The sequence below is a fragment of the Aegilops tauschii genome, chromosome 6, assembly GCF_002575655.3.
Source record: "Aegilops tauschii subsp. strangulata cultivar AL8/78 chromosome 6, Aet v6.0, whole genome shotgun sequence".
NCBI classification, from domain to species: Eukaryota; Viridiplantae; Streptophyta; class Magnoliopsida; order Poales; family Poaceae; genus Aegilops; species Aegilops tauschii.
In genome coordinates, this window is record NC_053040.3 from 12,538,819 (window position 1) to 12,557,871 (window position 19,053).

Sequence of the window (19,053 nt, forward strand, 5' to 3'; positions counted from 1 at the left end):
GTTGGCCAAACCAAATCGATAGCTCGAAGAGACTTGCAACGATATCAAATCATGCATATAAGAATTCATAGGAGATTCAAATAATATTCATAGATAAGATGATTATAAATCCACAATTCATCGGATCTCGACAAACACACCACAAAAGAGTATTACATTGAATAGTTCTCCAAGAACATCGAGAGAAGAAGCCATCTAGCTACTAGCTATGTACCCGTAGGTCTGAAGTAAACTACGCACGCTTCATCGGAGAGGCAAAGGTGTTGATGTAGAAGCCCTCCGTGATCGATTCCCCCTCCGGCAGGATGCCGGAAAAGGCCCCAAGATGGGATCTCACAGGTATAGAAGGTTGCGGTGGTGGAAAAGTGGTTTCGTGGCTCCCCTAGATGTTTTTTGGGTATAAGAGTATATATAGGAGGACGAATTAGGTCAGGAGACCTACGAGGGGCCCACAAGGTTGGGGGTGCGCCCCACCCCCCCTGGGCATGCCCTCCACCCTTGTGGCCGCCTCGAGGCTCCTCTGACTTGCACTCCAGGTCTCTTGGGTGTCTTCTAGTCCAAGAAAAATAATCGCGAAAGTTTTATTCCGTTTGGACTCCATTTGGTATTCCTTTTCTGCAAAACTCTAAAACAAGGAAAAACAGAAACTGGCACTGGGCTCTAGGTTAATAGGTTAGTCCAAAAAATCATATAAAATAGCATATTAATGCATATAAAACATCGAAAACAGATAATATAATAGCATGGAACAATCAAAATTATAGATACGTTCGAGATGTATCAGTACCGCTTAGGTGGTACTTCTGCTGGGTAGTACTGCGACTACTTCCGCTTGAGTTGAGTCTTTTGTATGCTCTCTGCCAATTCGTGGTAGTATTGCTAGCACTATATTGTAGTACCGCTTCGTGTGGTACTTCCACTCTGGTGATGTGTTCGCTATGCTGGTTCTAGTGAAACTACCGTTCTAGTACTTCAGTACTCGTTGGGTTGCGTTGATCGGTCTAAGCGGTAGTACCGCTCCCCCGAGCGGTAGTACCGCTGGTGCACGACCTATGTGAATGGTTGGATTTGAGCCCCCTCTATAAAAGGGTGTCTTCTCGCCCATTGCCCCAGCGGTTATTTGCAGGCTTTCTCCTCCATTGTCGACCTCCAAAAGCTTTGTTTTCTCTCTATTCCTTCCATGAATCTTGCATCTTTTTGAGGGAAAAGAGAGAGAAGATCTAGATCTACATTTCCGCCAATCCATATCTCCTCTAAGTGAGGGGAACCTTGTGGATCTAGATCTTAGAGTTCTTTTATGTTCTCCTTGTTCTTCCTCTCATATTCCTCCATAGCTTCATTGCTTGGTGGGATTTGAGAGTGCGGGACTTGAGCACTTCGTGTGTTCTTGCCATTGCATTAGTTTCATCGGTTTGAGTTCTCCATGGTGATATGTGGAAGTGAAAGTTGAGATGCTTATTACTCTTGGGTGTTTCGGCCCTAGAGCTTGTGCCTCTTGGGTGCTTGGGCGCCACGGTTGATCGTGTTGTAGAGCTCAGACATTGTGGTGTAAATCTCCAGGCAAGCTTCGGGGTCTCCAATTAAGTTGTGAAGATTGCCCCAAGCAAATTGTACGGGTACCATGTCCACCCCGAACACTACAGGAATCAACTAGTTTGCCATCTAGCAGTTACAGACGGCAAAAAACGAAATACAGACGGCAAAGAGTTTGCTGTCACCGGCTGACGGCAAACATAGACGGCAAAGAGGATGGCAGCAAAGACTGCTTTGCCGTCAGCTTTTAATCGGGCAGACGGCAAAGATTTTGCCGTCAGCCAAACCACCTTTGCCGTCCTGCACATATACCCCAGATGGCAAAGAAAAGTGTCGTTGTCCTCAGCTAGAATCTGTGTCTTTGCCGTCTGCCTCAAAAATCACTAACGGCAAAGAAATTTTTTTATATTAAAAACAGAACAGACCACGACTAAAACCACAATATCCATACACTTGTTGTTCCAAGACTCCACGGATGAATTTCACAATAGAAAACGGTTCCATTTCACAAAATAAACATATTACACATGAACGGATTACACAGAGTAGATGCAAATAAATTAGTACACACAAATGAATTGCAGAGAATACAAGAGGGATATCTCACAAAAAAAATTACAAGAGGGATGGGGCTCAAGGCGTCCGCCGCCGCAACGGAGCTTGCCACGCTCATCCGCGAGGTGGTGCGGCGCTGCAGCATCGAGGGATGGGGCCGGCGGCCGGTGGGGGCGAAGCGGGACGGTGCGGGCTTGGCGGCGCCGGAGGTGGAGAGGAAAGGGACTGATGGGGGACGGGGCCGGAGACGGCGGCCTGCCGGGGACGTGGCCGGAGCCGGCGGCCGACGGGGGCGACGAGGTAGGAGCGCTGAGGTTGGCCGTGGCGGCCGGCGTGCGAGGTGGTGGCCGGTGAGGTCAGGGCAGTCGAGGTGGTGGGGGCGCCGGTGTGCTCTGGATCGAGAGGGAGAGAGAGGTACGAGAGAGAGAGAATCGTGGTGGGCAGGTGGGGCTGGGGTGGAGGATAAGGTGAGGTCGTGGGGCACGTGGGCTGTTGGGCATCGGGTGGAGGATAAGGTGGATGTGTGCACCAGATTCTGCCATGTCACGGATCCGCGTGATCGATTCGTGGGCTGTGTTTCTTTTTTGCCGTCTGACGGCAAAGATCTTTGCCGTCTGTAATGTAAAATGCAGATGGCAAAGTGAGCTCTTTGCCGTATGTAATATAAAATGCAGACGGCAAAGTGAGCTCTTTGTCGTCTGTGTTTTTTTCGCAGACGGTAAAGTCTATTTTGCCATCAGGTTTTCTTTGCCGTCTGCTGATGACAGCAAACCTTTTCTTTGCCGTCTGTCCCACGAAAAGCTGACAGCAAAGACGCCCCCTGACAGCAAATTAGTTGTTTCCCGTAGTGCAAGGGTCATCATTTGTACGGGTTTGGTGACCGCCCTCAAGGGTCCCATAGTGGAATCACGGCATCTTGCATTGTGCGAGGGCGTGATGAGAATACAGTGGCCCCTAGTGGCATTTTGGGGAGCATTGTGCCTCCAGACCACTTTAACGGAGACTAGCATCCACAAGGGTGTGAACTTCGGGATACATCGTTGTCTCCGCGTGCCTCAGTTATCTCTCACCCGTCCCCTTTACTTACACTCTTTACTTTGTGATAGCCTCCATGCTTCAAGTTATATATATATATATATATATATATTGCCATGTTTATCTTGTTTAGCATAAGTTGTTGGTGCACATAGTTGAGCCTATAGTATATTTAGGTTTTGTGCTAGAGAAATTAAGTGCTAGTTTTATTCCTCACTTGTTCAAGCCTAAACCGTAATTGTTTTAAAGCGCCCCCCCCCCCCCTCTAGGCGACATCCACGTCCGTTCAACGACGAAAACATATTGAGAGACATCCATACCCATAAATTAAGAGAACTTCATGTAAAATGCTCTAAATGTTATGTATGTTATTTATGAAATTTTAGTGATTACTTTACAAAGATTCAAGTGAATATGTCTTATTTATCTTGTAGAGGCAAGTCAGTTGAATTTTTGTTGTTATTAAATAGTTTGCAAGAACTAAAGAGAGCGAGTGTGCTATGGTTGTGAAGGAATTAGTGATATCCAATGGGAGCAAGTGTTCTAGGCAATTGACTATTTTGTGATAAAGTGGTTGTCATTATTAGAGATTGCTTTAATGGAAATGCAAAAGACAATGTTATACCTATGTGTTTTCTCTCCAATGTCACCTCAATGCAAAAAATGGTGAGGCATGGACTAGGCCGTAGAGTACTATAATAGAATGGTGGTAGACAAGGCATTATGTAAGATGTAATATGTGTTTCCCCTCACAAGTGAATCTCGTTTCTATTTCTTGGGTGGAACCTAAGCTTACATGTTGCAAAACCATGCAAAACCATTGACTCACATGTACTTATGACTAAACTCCCAAGGGGCAACACACCTAGCAACTAGAAATTAGAGAAAATTCCTTATTTGACACTGTCTTAAAATCTGGTTCCTTGTTTGACACTGGAAAAGTTTTTCTTCCCTATTTGACACTAATCCTAAATTTTATTCCCTATACGACACTTCCGTCCATTTTGAGCCTAAATGACACCTGGAAAGACGATTTTGCCCCTCATGCGGTATGTGTGTGCGCGCGCGTGTGTGCTGTTGCGTGTGTGGGTGCACCCGCACATGTGTGCTGCTGCTGCATGTGTGTGTGCATGTGTGCTGCTGCGTGTGTGTTTGCTACTGCGTGTGTACGTGCGCGTGCGCGTGTGTGCGTGCTGTTGCGTGCCTATGTGCTGCCTGCGTGTGTGCTGCTGCTGCTGCGTGTGTGTGTGCTGCGTGCGTGTGTGTTGCTGCGTGTGTGTGCGCGTGCATGTGTGTTGCTGCATGTGTGTGTGTGTGTGCACGCACGCGTGCGTGTTGTTGCGTGTGTGTGCGCGTGCGTGTGTGTTGCTGCGTGTGTGCGCGTGCTTGTGTGTTGCTGCGTGTGTGTGCGTGTGTGTGTGTGTGTGCACGCACGCGTGCGTGTTGTTGCGTGTGTGTTGGTGCATGTGTATGTGTTGCTGCGTGTGTGCTCCTGCCCTCGCATTGATGCTGCGTGTGTGCGCTATTGCCCCCCACACACATACCACATGAGGGGCAAAAAAGTCTTTTCAGGTGTTATTTAGGCTCAAAATGGACGGAAATGTCATATAGGGAATAAAATATAGAACTTGTGTCAAATAGGGAAGAAAAACTTTTCCAGTGTCAAATAAGGAAGCAGATTTTAAGATAGTGTCAAATAAGGAATTTTCTCTAGAAATTATTAAGGTGAAAACCCGATCATAGCTTAAAGATCAAGGGTCCCCATACTTCCATATGATATAACTCCGTACTAGTGGGATATGATTTCTATACCTCGCGCATCCCCTTCATCCTTTATCATAACACATTAGAAAACATATGGGTTCCCTTAATACAAGTGTGCACTGATACAAAAGCCACAAATGATGTCATAGAAATTACTACTCTTCCTCTTTTTTATATAAGGACACTTCATATTTTTATGTCTAACTTTACCATTAATTGTACCAACAAAATTGAGTTATGCCACAAAAGGTATGCCACTGCATGCACATTCCAAAGAACTTTCTGATGATGTATTTTTATGGCATATAACCTATATTTCATTGACCAAAATTATAAGTCAAAGTTTGACACAAAAAACAAAGTGACCTTGTATACAAAAATAGAACGAGTAATGTACATATGTGCAACCAACCTTCATACTATTTCGCCAATGCCATCAAACAAATAACTAATCAAACATAGAGGTAAAGATGAAATAAATACTAGGGAAATAATTCCTAAAACAGTCATGTTTGCCTAAGTATTAAGAGGCTTCGTGATGGAGAAGCCCCAATACAAAGGAATAAGATTGTCGTGGAGATGACGATGAATGCAATGGCGATGATGGTAGTGCCCCTAGAGGAATTCTGACATAGCCGGAGGAGAGGGGGAAGATGCCCCTCCTCCTCCTCCTTTCTGGATGTTGAAATATGACCCCTTGACTCAATTTTATTGATTCCTAGAGACCCATAACTCCCAAAAATCTGAAGAGAATTTGATGGTATCATCTCTTTCATAGAGTCCTTCGTCTAATCTTTCTATAGCTATCTAGTTTATCTTCTAGTGTGATAATGTTTTGTAGATTTTTTTTGTTCTTAGATTTATATTTCGTTATGTTGTACCGAGAGTTTTCAAGTTTCAAAGTAATTTTTAAATCTCCCATTCACCACCCTCTGGTCGATATACTATTGGTCCTACAGGACCTACCGCCAACACATTGAAGCCTCGCACATCATTCTTTGAACTTGTGGAACCTCCTACGAGCCCACCCATGGCAACCTATACGCGACACTATGTGTACTAGCCTTGCACAAATGGCAGCCCACACCCTAACATCAACGCCCCATATCACTAGATGAGTACAGTGGGTGGTACTAGGACAAGAGTGGAAGCAGTTAGACCGACATTTTTATATATTACTTATTAAAGTAGTGCTCCGTCTATCTATGCGCCGAAAGTGTGTCAGAAAATGGATATGTATGTGTTCAACTCTATCTTTCTTAGGCTTACGTCTCCCGTGCACCGAAAGTGTGTCGGGAAAAGGATATGCATATGTTCAACTCTATCTTCCTTACGATCTTATGCATCCTACGACTCGTGAGGTCATGCCCTATCATTCAGAAAAGGCGGTCAACGGGATTTGACCCACAGTTTCCTATTACTCCAAATAATGCAGTCCCTATCTATCTAAATATCTATCTGTAGCGTGGCATCCATCTTTTGGCACCAATCCTACTTAAATGTCGGGCATGGATGTTGTACTGACCAAAAATTGATATTGCTCCGTGTGATCATCCTATAAAGCACCCCTTTGTTGCCTGCACAAAGAAAGAAGCATTGACCCCTATGATCTAAGAGGACTCACAGAGCAACGAGGCTATATGGTATGCTTTTCATAGTTAATTATAAAGGGCATTCTTCCATTGAAATTTTCTAGGCATACTATGCATAACTTGAAATTATAAGTTCTTGTATTTTGTATTTTCGAAAATCATAGCTTGTTTTTTGGGTACATGCTCGCACCAAAGAAAGGATTGTTGTTTGTCTTTGTTGGCGAGGTTCCCGAACTTATTTTCTTTCCCTACATACTATATATGTTTGACCATTTTTTCTTGGTCTTGCACATCATAGGGTCCTTGTTGGTAGATAACGAATTATGTTTGAGAAGTACTCAAAGTAGGTTATTTCTTTTATGTTTTCAAGTATACATCAGTGCATAATTGTGTTCTATTTGTTCAATTTTATTATATTGGAATATTGAATGAAAAATAATCGATTTGAAGAAAAAGGACGACTGGAATTTCATCTTTTATATCAAATATGTGTCACTTCCCTTGTCGCCAGAGTTTTTTTCACATGAAAGTTTGGAACAAGAACTTGAACAAGTTTTAGAATTTTCTATTAGATTATACAAAAATTATCCTAAAATGGCTCAGTTAATCAAAACTTTCCCTCTTGTAAAGTGGAAGATCTTTTTTAACTTGATTGACTAAATGTAGAAGACCTTTCCTTGTTCAATAGAGAAAATGCTCACTTGTTCACTAAAGGATCAGAACAACAAAACACTAAACTAAGACTATGTATTTTATATATAAACTAATCCATCCATGTTATTTCTGTGAAACGTACTCTCGTTCTTGTCATTGCTTTTTCCAAGTTAGTTTAGTTTTCACTTTTGGAAAACTAGGAATACTTTGGAATGTATAACATGTTTGTTCCCAGATTTGTGTCATGGTTGATAATAGATTATTATTTTGTTCAAAATAATTATTCATTTTTTGTTATAATATTCACACCACTCTGAAAACAAAAGAAACTTCTATTTACATGCTATAAATTTGTAGTAGTAGTTGGAAGTCTGAAGTTCACATATAGTCCTATGTATCCGCATATATGTATAGTCATCCGAGGCTTAAACTATTCGTGTATACACTTATAGTTATTCATGTATATATTTATATAGGAGGCAATTTGTTTCTTTTCACATAATAAAACATCATATTATTCCAGAGGTCTAGTGTTTTGATACATACACTTTATTGGTTCTACAGTCATATTGGAGAGCATTTCATCGGTATTAACTAAATGGATGGAAACTCAAGATCTTCATCAAGACGAGCGGAGTTGTTGGTCATGAAGATGGTCCTCAGATTAAGGTCGCAAAGTCACAACACAAAACCATATAAATTTATTTGTGTGCGTCTTAATCTTTTAGGAACCAACAAACATTTATGTGCTTTTTTACCATGCAAAATTGTTTAATCTTATCAAGTGTATAATATATTTTTAGACATGACACAATTTTATTGTTGTTATGTAGTCTTGATTGTAATAATAAAATTTGATATTTAGCATATTATCATATTCAAATATAATACTACCAATATACTAAACTAGTTAATGATATTCATCACAGAAGCTCTCCATCAAGCAACAGAATGAGCGTCTGGAGATTGAGAACAAAATATTGGCCATTGAGAACCACAAAATGCGCGAGGAGTTGAGGACATACCGATGTGTTGCTTGCCTGAAGATTGAAAATGCCTGCCTGAAAGCTGAGGTTTGCCAAAGTAGATCCAAGACATACAATGATATCTATAACACTTCTATCATGCATTATTTCTAAATCAAGACTAGAAAATATTATTACTAGATATAGAATATTGACAACTGAATAATATATTTCTATCATGTTGAATAGCTAAACGCCCAATGGCTAAAATTCTTGCATTGTAATAACACGAAAACATTACAAAAATGTGTGAAAGAAAATCTGCCAACATGAAACATGGGAGATGAGAATATATTTCTTATGGTTAAATATGATGATGGTAGATACATGGAATTTGAAATATAATGCAAAAGTGTGTGATATTTACATGTTCAAGTCAAACAAATTGCACCCATGTCAGCATGTAGATGGTTTATGTAGTAGTCTCACTCATTTTAATGTGTATCTAAAGAAATGTTTATATTCCACAAAACGGTTAAATTAGGCAATTTATTTCGCTTCCTAGTTGACCCAATAACGTGACCATGTAGCACATTCGACATTTCTTGGCAAGGAGTAAAATTTAAGGTTGGATTAAGAAATAGCCTCCTACCATCACATGGATCAGTAGTATTTCTGAAAATAGCTAAAAAAGTCAACACTTGCACCCTGTATAACGGGAAAGTGACTTTCAACGCCCGATGAGATATTGAGATATATCATACAACAAATGCTTTCCCCGCGCGTGCATCGTCGGGGGGGGGGGGGGGGGCAGTATGTTCGAAATTGTTTCTTTAGAATGAATCAAGTTTGCGACTATGCCACTTCTGACTATTGAACACAGAATAAGTAAGAAATTTCAATTTAGTTCCACCAAATATGCCCAACTGCAAACAATACTAGCCAAAATCTTGATAATATAGGATCTAAAAACTACACCAGGATAGATGGAAAATATGATTCCAAAGATGTTAATAACTACGTATGTGTGTGGAGACTACTGTTCAAGTGTTTATACAAAAGTTAACACATTTACTTTGTGAGAGGTTCATTTTGGTTGATTATTCCAATTCGATATACTTAGATGTTGCCTCTGATTGAATAACTGCCCAATCAATAAACATAAAGTATTTTGAATATTCATCATTATTAACACAATATTTACGTACTTACATGTTTAACGACTTTCAGCACATAAGCAATCCTAAATGAAGAAAAATGAGAAACTGAAGCTTGAGAACACAATGTTTTAGCACAAAACCATCATGCCAGTTTAGACTTATATTATTATGTACTTCCTACTTCAAAACTCAACAAACATATAATTCAATGTAAATTGTTTTTAGAGGAGATATATGAAAACATGTAGTCCAATCAAACAATGAAAAGTGAAGACGCTTGTCCGATATAGATTATGAAAGTAAGTTTTCGATTAGATAAGCATAAATTATCTTACTATATTTCAAACATGGCGAAAACATATTGAGAAACATCCATGCCCATAAATTAAGAACACTACGAGTAAAATGCTCTTTTATTCCCTTGAAACAATGAAGTTATGCATTAATTATCAAATTGTCCAAAACAAAGATACATCACTTTATAGTCGCTCTAGTATGTTAGTGTTGTGTTCTTGTTTCTAGTATAATACTTATGATTCAAATCCATAACTTTACTATTTTTAAATAGTTGTCGGCAATAAATTGAGCACACAAAAAAAATTAGTACCTTCCTTGGTAAAAATTTGTTATTGAAGGAAATTGGATATACCTTGTTAGGGATGTGTATTTGTTTTTTGAAACTAGAGCAAAATCTTGGTCTTGTTTCACCAATTGAGAACAACATATACTATTTTTTAAATGAGTGGAAACCAAAGATAGAACATGTTGAGTCATCGACAAGCTAGCATCACCATCATTTATAAAGATGACAATGCAAACAGGATAAATTTGACACACTGCTAGGGATATGCATCCATAAATTCTCATCATCTATTAATGGCATTAAGTCATTGTCATCGGTATTTTGTCAAGAGGAAAACTGAAATCCTAGCTTTCCCTAGAACCAGCTTCTTACTATCCTACCCCATGGAGTTTTTTGGGGAAGTCAAATCGAAGATGCAACTACCTAATGGTGTAGGTGTACCATAAAAACACTAGACTAGAGAATCAATATGTGGTTGAATGGTTATGCGGGTGGTTGTACCCCTGGTTCACCAAAGATTAAACCCTAGGTTTAACGTCCAGTGTCTCGTTAAAGAGGGAATATTCTTTCGATGGGAGACGACATTCTCATAGATAGTGAGGCATCTGTGGTAATTTTGTCAATCTTAAAATTTTGCACTATGGTATTCAGTAGGCCCTTTGTGGTGACGATGTGGGTGATGGTGTGCATGTGTATGTGTGCGCACGTTGTATTTGTGTGTTTTCAGAAACTAGACTATTGCCTACTCAACGGTTGTAGGTGCGCATGGACACATCTTAGGATGGCCATAGCTCTACCCTCAGTCACACACATTGGTAGCACGTGTTGGTTTGGTTTCTCTAGCTATCCAAACATATTGGATTGGCTGTCAAATTTTGATATCAACAAAAAAAAATTGGACATCTTGTGTATCCAAGTGGGCTTGGTAAGCCCACTAGTGGGTGCCCCGAACTACAATGTTGGCTTGTTTTGATAATTTTAACAAAACTAGTCATTTTGTATCTAGCGCGAGACACATCTCCATTTGCCAACATGCTGCTAAATATGGTTTTCTTGAAATTAATTAACATGATCAGTCCAAGCTACATTCAGTTCTTTATTTCCTGCTAAGATGCACTCTATCTAATGGCTTGTTCTATTGGCTACACAACTTGGCCGCATCTTCAAACTTTCAGGTCCTAATTGAGTGTATAGCGTAAATAGCCAATACATTTTTCTTACAATCCAAAATATTTGAGATAGAAAAACTACTGTACAAAATTCATTTGGGTCTATGCACCAAAGCTGATTCATGTTTCAAGAATCAATATCTAGTTGCATGTGGTCTGCTTTTTGCAAACATCAAGGCTTTACTTCATGCCGTATTGATCATTCTTGCTAGATGTCTGGTCAAGCTATCAGTCTTGCCTTACCTGTATTGTTTTCTGCAGCTTGCACGCTCGTTTCGTAATGCTGCTGCAATTCTAGAAGCTGAAGCACAATCTGAAGTGGAGGTTGGATTTTCCACTACAGCACCCCAGATTCCAGCCGATACTAGCGCAACTGGGCCACGCCAGCCGAGTGCAGCAGGGGGCCAAGATGAACCACGCGAGTAGTCAACTGGGAGCAATTTATTTTCTATAGTTACAAAAACCTATATACTTACAGAATAAAAGTTCCAAAGACTTGATGTGTTGGTCATTTCGATTATAATAAGTGACACTACAAGTCCATTGTATCTTGTATTAAGCACCAAAACCTTTGTATGTGTTACTGGTACTTGAGAAGGTTGTATGTCTTCTCATCTCTACCTTTTACATTTGAAACATGGGATATTATATTGTGTTTGTACGGTCTCCTGTCCTATAAATATGTTACTTATTTATTTATTTTTGCGATGGATTTGGTATTTATTAGTTGCGATTGCTATGTTTTTTAAGTATGTTTATGCGCTATTTTTTGAAGTCCTGTCCATATACTTGAGAAGGTCATGAACCATGCCGCGAAAAAGGATGGCGCACAAATGGGCTTGATTTAGAAACCAAAAAAAAAGGACTCCATAAAGTTTATACTCTAGAAATCTGTCAAGATATAATGATGCGGTCAAAGAATATATCTTCATTTGTCTAGGAAAAAACACTGATCCAAGTGCGCAGTGGTCCAAAATTTCTGGTGGTGCAAACTGGAGTACATTTCAGTTAAGTTCTTGTCATTTTTCCAAATTTTCACGGAATATGTAACCTGAATTTTACAAATGATGCCTCGACTTGCAGTTCAGATATATGGAGAAGTAGGGGTTTGCCTATCTTTGAACAATGAATTCTGCTAACTAACAAGCACCGACAAGTTCAAACAAACACGAGAATGCTCAAAAACAAAATCACTAGAACGACGGCTATTCAATTCCCGGCTGCCAAATACTACCCAAAAGAGTCTTCTCGACATCCTTTGTCAAAATCGAGCCATCCAGTCAAAAAACTGCTCGATTTTTCTACATTGCGTCTCGTCGACCACCTGCCAAAAAAAAAGGCTATGCAAACTTCGAGTATAAGACATCAAGGAGAACCACGTGCCAAGGGTAGTAAGCATGCAGCACCAAAAACCTCGACAACACTCCAAGGAGAAATTAGATTGGGAAAAGGGTCTGAATAGACTGTTCTGAGATGATGTATTTTACGGTTTGGCCGCATGCTTTGACCAACAATATTAGGGTTCAATAGTATGGTTATGTTACGCAAAATTGTTGACACTATTACAGTGGGCTATATATGCGGTCTATCCTTTATTGCTCCAACTATTCTGTGGTGCATCCGACAATCCATCTTGACACAAAAAGTAGATTGATAAAAACAGTATCTCAAATAAAAGACACATTTCTAAATATGTGGAACTTATAAAGCAACTCTTAAGTCACTCCATATGCTACTTAACAATGAAAAAAAAAATGATATTTGTGTGACTTCAGACAACAGAATTTTAAAACCGTTGTTTACAGAAATCCTAAGAAAAGATAGCTGTCATTTATCAAAAGCATTGCAGATCAACATTTGCCATGACTAAGGGGAACGTATGCAATAAAATAAATAAAGTATAGAAGTCGAATGGTTACTTTTTGACATAGGTTAGCCAGTCAATAATTAGTCACACTAGCATGTTGGCAGTCTAACTATGCATGTCAGGTGAAGACTCACACTCAAGTACCAGTCTGTCACCTTCAAATCTTCGAACCAAATTTGAGCATCTCTCCAAAAACCCATTGCTCTGTTTATCCCAACACAAACCTTCAAATCTTCCACTACAATTGCTCAAGCCGCGGAGGTTCAACTTGATGGATATCCTTTTCTCTGCAATTGTAGGAGACCTCATCAGCAGGTCGGCGTCCTTCGTGATCAGCAGATACTTCCAGCAGCAGCATGGCACCGACAAGATTGTGCAGAAGCTGCACAGACTTCTAATGAGAATCGACACCGTCGTCGAGGGACGGCGCATCACTAACCAGGGAATGCTTTGTCAGCTCAAAATGTTGAGGCAAGGTATGTACAGAGGCCACTACATGCTTGATGCGTTCAGATTAAGGCCACCCAAACGGTTCCGTGCCTCTGGCGCCGGTAGTGGTAGCAGCAACAGAGAAGCTGTGCTGTTATCTGGTGCGAACAACAGCATACAAGAAGAGCTGCAGCGGTTGGTCGACACCCTAGAAGACACCATCGCTGGTATGAAGGAGTTCCTTTTCTTCTTGGAGTCGTATCCTCGGATACTCCACCAACCTTATGGCACTTATTTGATCTTGGACAATTGCATGTTCGGTCGGCAAACTGAACTGGAAAGGGTCCTGAATTTCTTGTTGCGCCCCAATGCTATGCCAGAACTGGCTGTACTTCCGATCATTGGTCCAATAAGAGTAGGGAAGCGCACTCTCATTGAGTATGTCTGTAGGGATGAGAGTGCGCGTCATCACTTCTCGATGATCCTCTTCTTTCCAGAAGGCAGTCTCAAGAATGAAGGGCTGATCGACCTAAGAGGAAACAATATTAATGATCTAGTCAGACATCAGAATTGTGCTTCTCAAAAATGGTTGCTAATTATTATTGAAATAGCTGAGGACATTATTAACGAGGGAACATGGAGAAGGCTGAAATCTTCGACAACCTGCACCACACCATTTGGTGGAAATAAAATTATAATCACCAGCCGATCAGATAGAATTGTGAATCTGGGAACAACAGAAGCACTACGACTGAACTATCTCCCGCAAGAAGCTTATTGGCATTTTTTTCAAGTCACTCGTATTCAGAAGCACAAACTCATATGAGCAGCCGAAACTGGCAACAATGGCCACGGAGATCGCTTTGGAACAAAGACAATGTTTCCTAAGCGCGTATATCATTGCTGGGATCCTGCGAGACAACTTCAATGGTCAAATTTGGCACACAGTTCTTGAATGTGTGAGAGAATATAAACAGACAAATCTCCTTATGTTTGACCAGCACCCAAACCTTCGTTTGCGGGAAGATGAACCGGTGTACTATTGGAGATTGGGGAAGAGCCGAAGATATTACTTCATTTGCAACCATCACCAGTCAGAGTCCAGTGAGAATATTCCTAAAATCAATGTGCAGGACATTCTCCTAGGACGTGGTGGTACGCTACCCCGTGGGAAATTTGAGGCTCTTTCATGGAGATCTCGCATACCACCCTACTACAACTACACGATAAGCTGTAAGATGCAATCACCACAACTTACAGTACGAAGAAAGAAGCGTGTGCATCAGGATGGAGAACATTTGATCTGAGTAACACACTACCTGTGACTCACATCATGTATGCTACTGCCTTCTCTTACGAATTACAGAATATTATTGCTGTCTTTTAGGAGTCTTGCCAAGTTAGCTGACATATATGCCTGTCGTCGTGTAGGCAGTAGGCATGGAGTCATCATATCATCGTACAAGTGTTTGCATGTCGAGTACATTGTGCTTGTGTTTGGGTAAGTACTTTCAGAATCGAGGACAATGTTTGCATTGTCAGTTGAATTAGAGTCCAAGACAAGTTATTTTATAAAGTTGAGTCATAGAGTCCATATCCTATTGATCTTGATACTATTTGTACCGTGTAAACCTAAGTCTTGTAATAATTCTTGAGCATGGAGAAAAGAGTAGAGAAAAGGTACCCCAAACTTGCTCTGTTTCTCCTGTGTGTGAGTTTGATCATTAGGCGAAAACAAGCAAGTTTCAGTTCCTCTGTCACATGTATTTTCTGTGATAGATTCTTTTCTTACTGGGCTTAAAGATCAGAAAGATAAGCTGGAACGGGAGTGGCGGCATTACCTGGAACTCGGAGCGATGAGGTAACGATAAATATAAAACTAAGTTCTTGGATTCTTGGCTATCATCCCACGAACTGAGCTGTGTTTTCTATCTTTGGACTGGAACAAAATGGAATCCGATTAATCAATGGCGAAAAAGAAAAAAATTGACTGAATTTTGCAACCCACGTTCTAGTTCCAGTAGCAACGGGTAAAGACCAGAATGGGGTACAAGCAAATTACATACCAGCTTCCCTAACGCGCAATAATGCTAGTATGGGTTTGTATAGCCAACTCTTGGCTAATTTATCAAAAAATATGAAATTATTTAGACCTTACACAGTCTAAAAATGATTATAATTTTCATAAAAACATAACACAAGCACTTTGGCTGGACTATCTCCCTAAAGAAGCTTACTGGCACTTTTTCAAATCGCTTGCATTCAGAAGCACAAACTCTGATGAACAGCCAAAACTGGCAATGATGACCATGGAACTCGTTTTGGAACAGACACAATGTTTCAAGAACGTGTTTATCCTTATTGGGTTACTGCAAGACAACTTTAATGCTCGATTCTGGCGCATAGTTCTTGAATGTGTAAGAGCAGATAAATATACACAGCTCCTTATGTCTGACAAGCACCAAAACCTTTGTGGAAAGATGAACCAGTGTATCATAGAAGATTAGCATGCAGCAGCAAATATTTCTCGATTTGCAACCATCATCAATTAGATTCCACTGAGGAAGCCCCCAAGATCACTATGCACTACATCATCTTCGGACGTGGTGATACACTACCACGTGGGAAATTTGAGGCACTTGCTTGGAGGTCTCGCCGCCCTACTACAACTAAGTGATAACCTGTAAGATGCAATCACCGCCTATGCTGGAAAGGAAGAAGTGGGTATCTCCGGAAGAAGGACATTTGCTGTGAGTAAAAATTGTCTGTGTGTTTGTAACTAGGAAATATTATTAAACATCTTAATTTATGAGTTGTGCAGAGTTAATGAACATATATGTCTAATAATGTATGCATGAAAGGGACCAAACCTAGTAGTATAAATTTGCATGTCGAGTACAATGTGCTTATGTGCATCAGCAGAGTTGCATATAGACTCTTTTTCTAACAATACATCAAAACATGAAGCTGGTGTGTTTCTTCGAAAAAGAAAAGATACCTTTGTAGGATTAAGCATGTAGTCATACAGACGCTTCACCCACCCAGATCACAGCCATGATCTAGGAACTAGGAGTAACCAGGTACAGTATCATGACTGCTCCAAAACAGAGCATTCAAGTATGGACCTGCAAAAGTATGAACAGCATTCTTATTAACAAGTACACCAAAGCGACTTGGGCATGCACATGTAGCCATAGTCAGGCCGGTAACGAAATGCCCATTACCGAGGTCGGACCTCAAACGGATATCATTAGTTGAAGGCATCATCAATCTGTGCTTACTCGCCACATGGAAATCGACTATGCCGGAACAGGGCAAACATATTTATGCAAGAGGACGGGTAAGGCATTGATAAACAGTGATCATTCAGAAAGTCATTCTTGTAAGTAACTGATTCTGGATTCAAACAGAACTGATTCAGAATTGATGAATGGAGATGCTGCAGTATTTGTATGATACATACCATTACCAAGCTCCCTATCCAGGCCTGAAAAAGAAGCGCATTCAGCCTACATTTTAGCATCAAAGGCACCAATTATGATCTCAAACATTTTACTACACCAGTAGACCAAATTCGGACTAATTCTACAGACAACATTGAAGACAGATGAGGATCCTTGCAGGTTGGAACGGACGGGTAGGTAGGTAGGTAGCTAGGAGATGCAGACCCAGACGCCGAGGACGATGAGGGCGGTGCCGAGCGCGGCGGGCGCAGCGCGGGTGGCCTCCCCGAGGAGCGCCGCGGCGACGGCGGTGGCGGCGAAGGTGGTGGCGTTGGTGACGGGCACGGCGACGGAGATGGGCGCGTCGCCGAGGAGCCGGAAGAAGGCCGCGGAGGCGGAGAGGTTGGCGAGGAACGGCGCCGAGTACTGCCACGTGAGGAGCAGGTCGGCCCACCGCCGGACGGCGCCGGTGCCGGCGGGGAGGGAGCGGGAGCGGCGGTCCCAGACGAGCGCGCCCCGGCGCATGAGCGCGTTGGTGGCGCCCCACACCAGGCCCACCGCCACCATGCTCGCCGCGTCGCCGCCCACCGCCGCCATGCTCGCCGGGGTGCGGTGGATCTGGGGGGCTGGACGGCGGTGAGCTCTCCCTCTGCTTCTCTGCTTTCCTCGCTGTGAATGGATCTTGCTGACTTGTTTGGGTTTACGCTGAAATTTGACTTTTCAAGGTTTGTGTTTGTGTAATTTCAAACTTTGGCTTCTCAAAAGGAGGCTTGTGTTTGTGTAATTTCAAAATTTGGCTAACCTCTAGACTATAGACAAGTTAGAAAATTTGAAGAGTTTTGGCCATGCTAAATCTTGTAAGGCCAACTCTAACTGATCCCCTAATAATAAAGGAGTATCCGGCCGGAGTAAAGTTTTGATCGTTTTTAAGCCCCTGTTTGTTTAGGCTTTTGGTCCTGCTTTTGCAGTTTTTCTATTTTGTGCGCCCAAAGAAACAAGGTCTAACTGATCCCTTAAATTTAGAGCAAGTATAATAACGTACAGTCAGCAGGCATTAAGGATTAAAAAATTATATATTTGCTGAGTTGGATGAGAGAAGAGGATAGAGAAGGGAAGCGAGCTATAGATTAACAGCCGACTGCAGCACGTGCTCTAAGAAACAATGTGAGAGTATAAGGTGAGAGTAGTACTACTTAGTAACTAGCTACCATACATGTTGGCTATTAAGTTGGCTATAGATGATGTGGCAACCTTATATAGCTGATTGTTGGCTATACTATTAACCATGCCCTTAGCGGATTAAACCTTACAATGGGCTTATGCATTTCGTCGAACACTTGGCAAGCACGCTCCAACAACGGCAAGACAAACAAGGCAGGGCCGTGGCGCGTGAAGCTGCGGTCGGTGGTGCCCAAGGAGGGCCTAATGGTGTCCATGGAGCTGCGAGAGGAGGAGGTCTTGCCGCAGTCTTGCCTCGATGCTAGCATCCCTGCCAGGCCTGCTCGCCGACGTGGAAAGCTTCTTGAACTCCCACATAGGTGTGTCCTTCCCAGAGCACCCGCTGCCTCCAGGCCCCCGCGACTGGCTCGACACGTGGAACTCCGCCATCGGGCTGGACTCGTCGAGGTGCCCGGGCAATCTTGAGGTCAGCCTGGGCGGCCAAACGGAGACAACACAACAAAATGACTTGCTCGAAGCATGAAGGACACCACGCCGACTACAACTATGTCGCCGTCAAAGGCGAAAGAACAACATTGAGGCCGAGCCTAGACGGTAAACATATTGAAAACACGGGTGGCCTTCACAAGAAAGGGACCAAGCACTCAGTGTCGTGGTCAGGCTGCTGCCATCGGGGACGAAAACCCTATCCCCTTACACCCGTGGAGGAAGATGTCAACCCGCTGGGACATAACAACGCATGTCGTACCAGAGAGCATCACCAGATAGAAAGCGTCTGGCCTTTCTTTTAAAAAGCATCGCTCGCCACCGCCACTTGAAACTCAAAGTAGTCGAACACCTCCACACCACGACACCACTCATTCAAGACCAAACCTTTCCTATACGGCATCTCCAAGGAGAACATGACTCGCATAATGTTGTCGCCAACCAATCCACAAAACATTTTGAGCTTTCGCTCAGCAAATGACCGGGTGTGGGAGGAAGGGTTTTCCACAACTCCTCCAGTTCGGAAAGTGGCACCCTTGGGTGTCACCGCTGCCATGGCCAAACTAGCCAGCCAGGGGTTTTCACCCGACCCAGAACAGCACTGCCATCACCTCGCTAGCAAGAGGACAGGCGATCGAG

The 19,053-nt window shown here is 42.0% G+C and overlaps 1 protein-coding gene and 1 pseudogene across 2 annotated transcripts; one reads left to right on the plus strand and one right to left on the minus strand.

The window, feature by feature from the left end:
- Window positions 1-2,159: 2,159 nt before the first annotated feature.
- Window positions 2,160-15,141, plus strand: LOC109785051 (uncharacterized; annotated as a pseudogene).
- On the minus strand, window positions 12,771-17,657 carry LOC109785053 (uncharacterized). 2 transcript variants are annotated; one of them, XM_073500819.1, is made up of 5 exons: window positions 16,770-17,657; window positions 16,531-16,605; window positions 16,305-16,431; window positions 15,148-15,245; window positions 12,771-13,835 (listed from the first exon to the last, which is right to left on the minus strand). In XM_073500819.1, exon 1 carries the CDS (start codon window positions 17,344-17,346, stop codon window positions 16,960-16,962), a length of 387 nt encoding a protein of 128 aa, XP_073356920.1. In that variant the 5' UTR covers window positions 17,347-17,657; the 3' UTR covers window positions 12,771-13,835; window positions 15,148-15,245; window positions 16,305-16,431; window positions 16,531-16,605; window positions 16,770-16,959. The 2 variants fall into 2 exon arrangements, with proteins under 2 accessions (XP_073356920.1, XP_040247571.1); XM_040391637.3 differs by lacking the exon at window positions 15,148-15,245.
- Window positions 17,658-19,053: the final 1,396 nt, after the last annotated feature.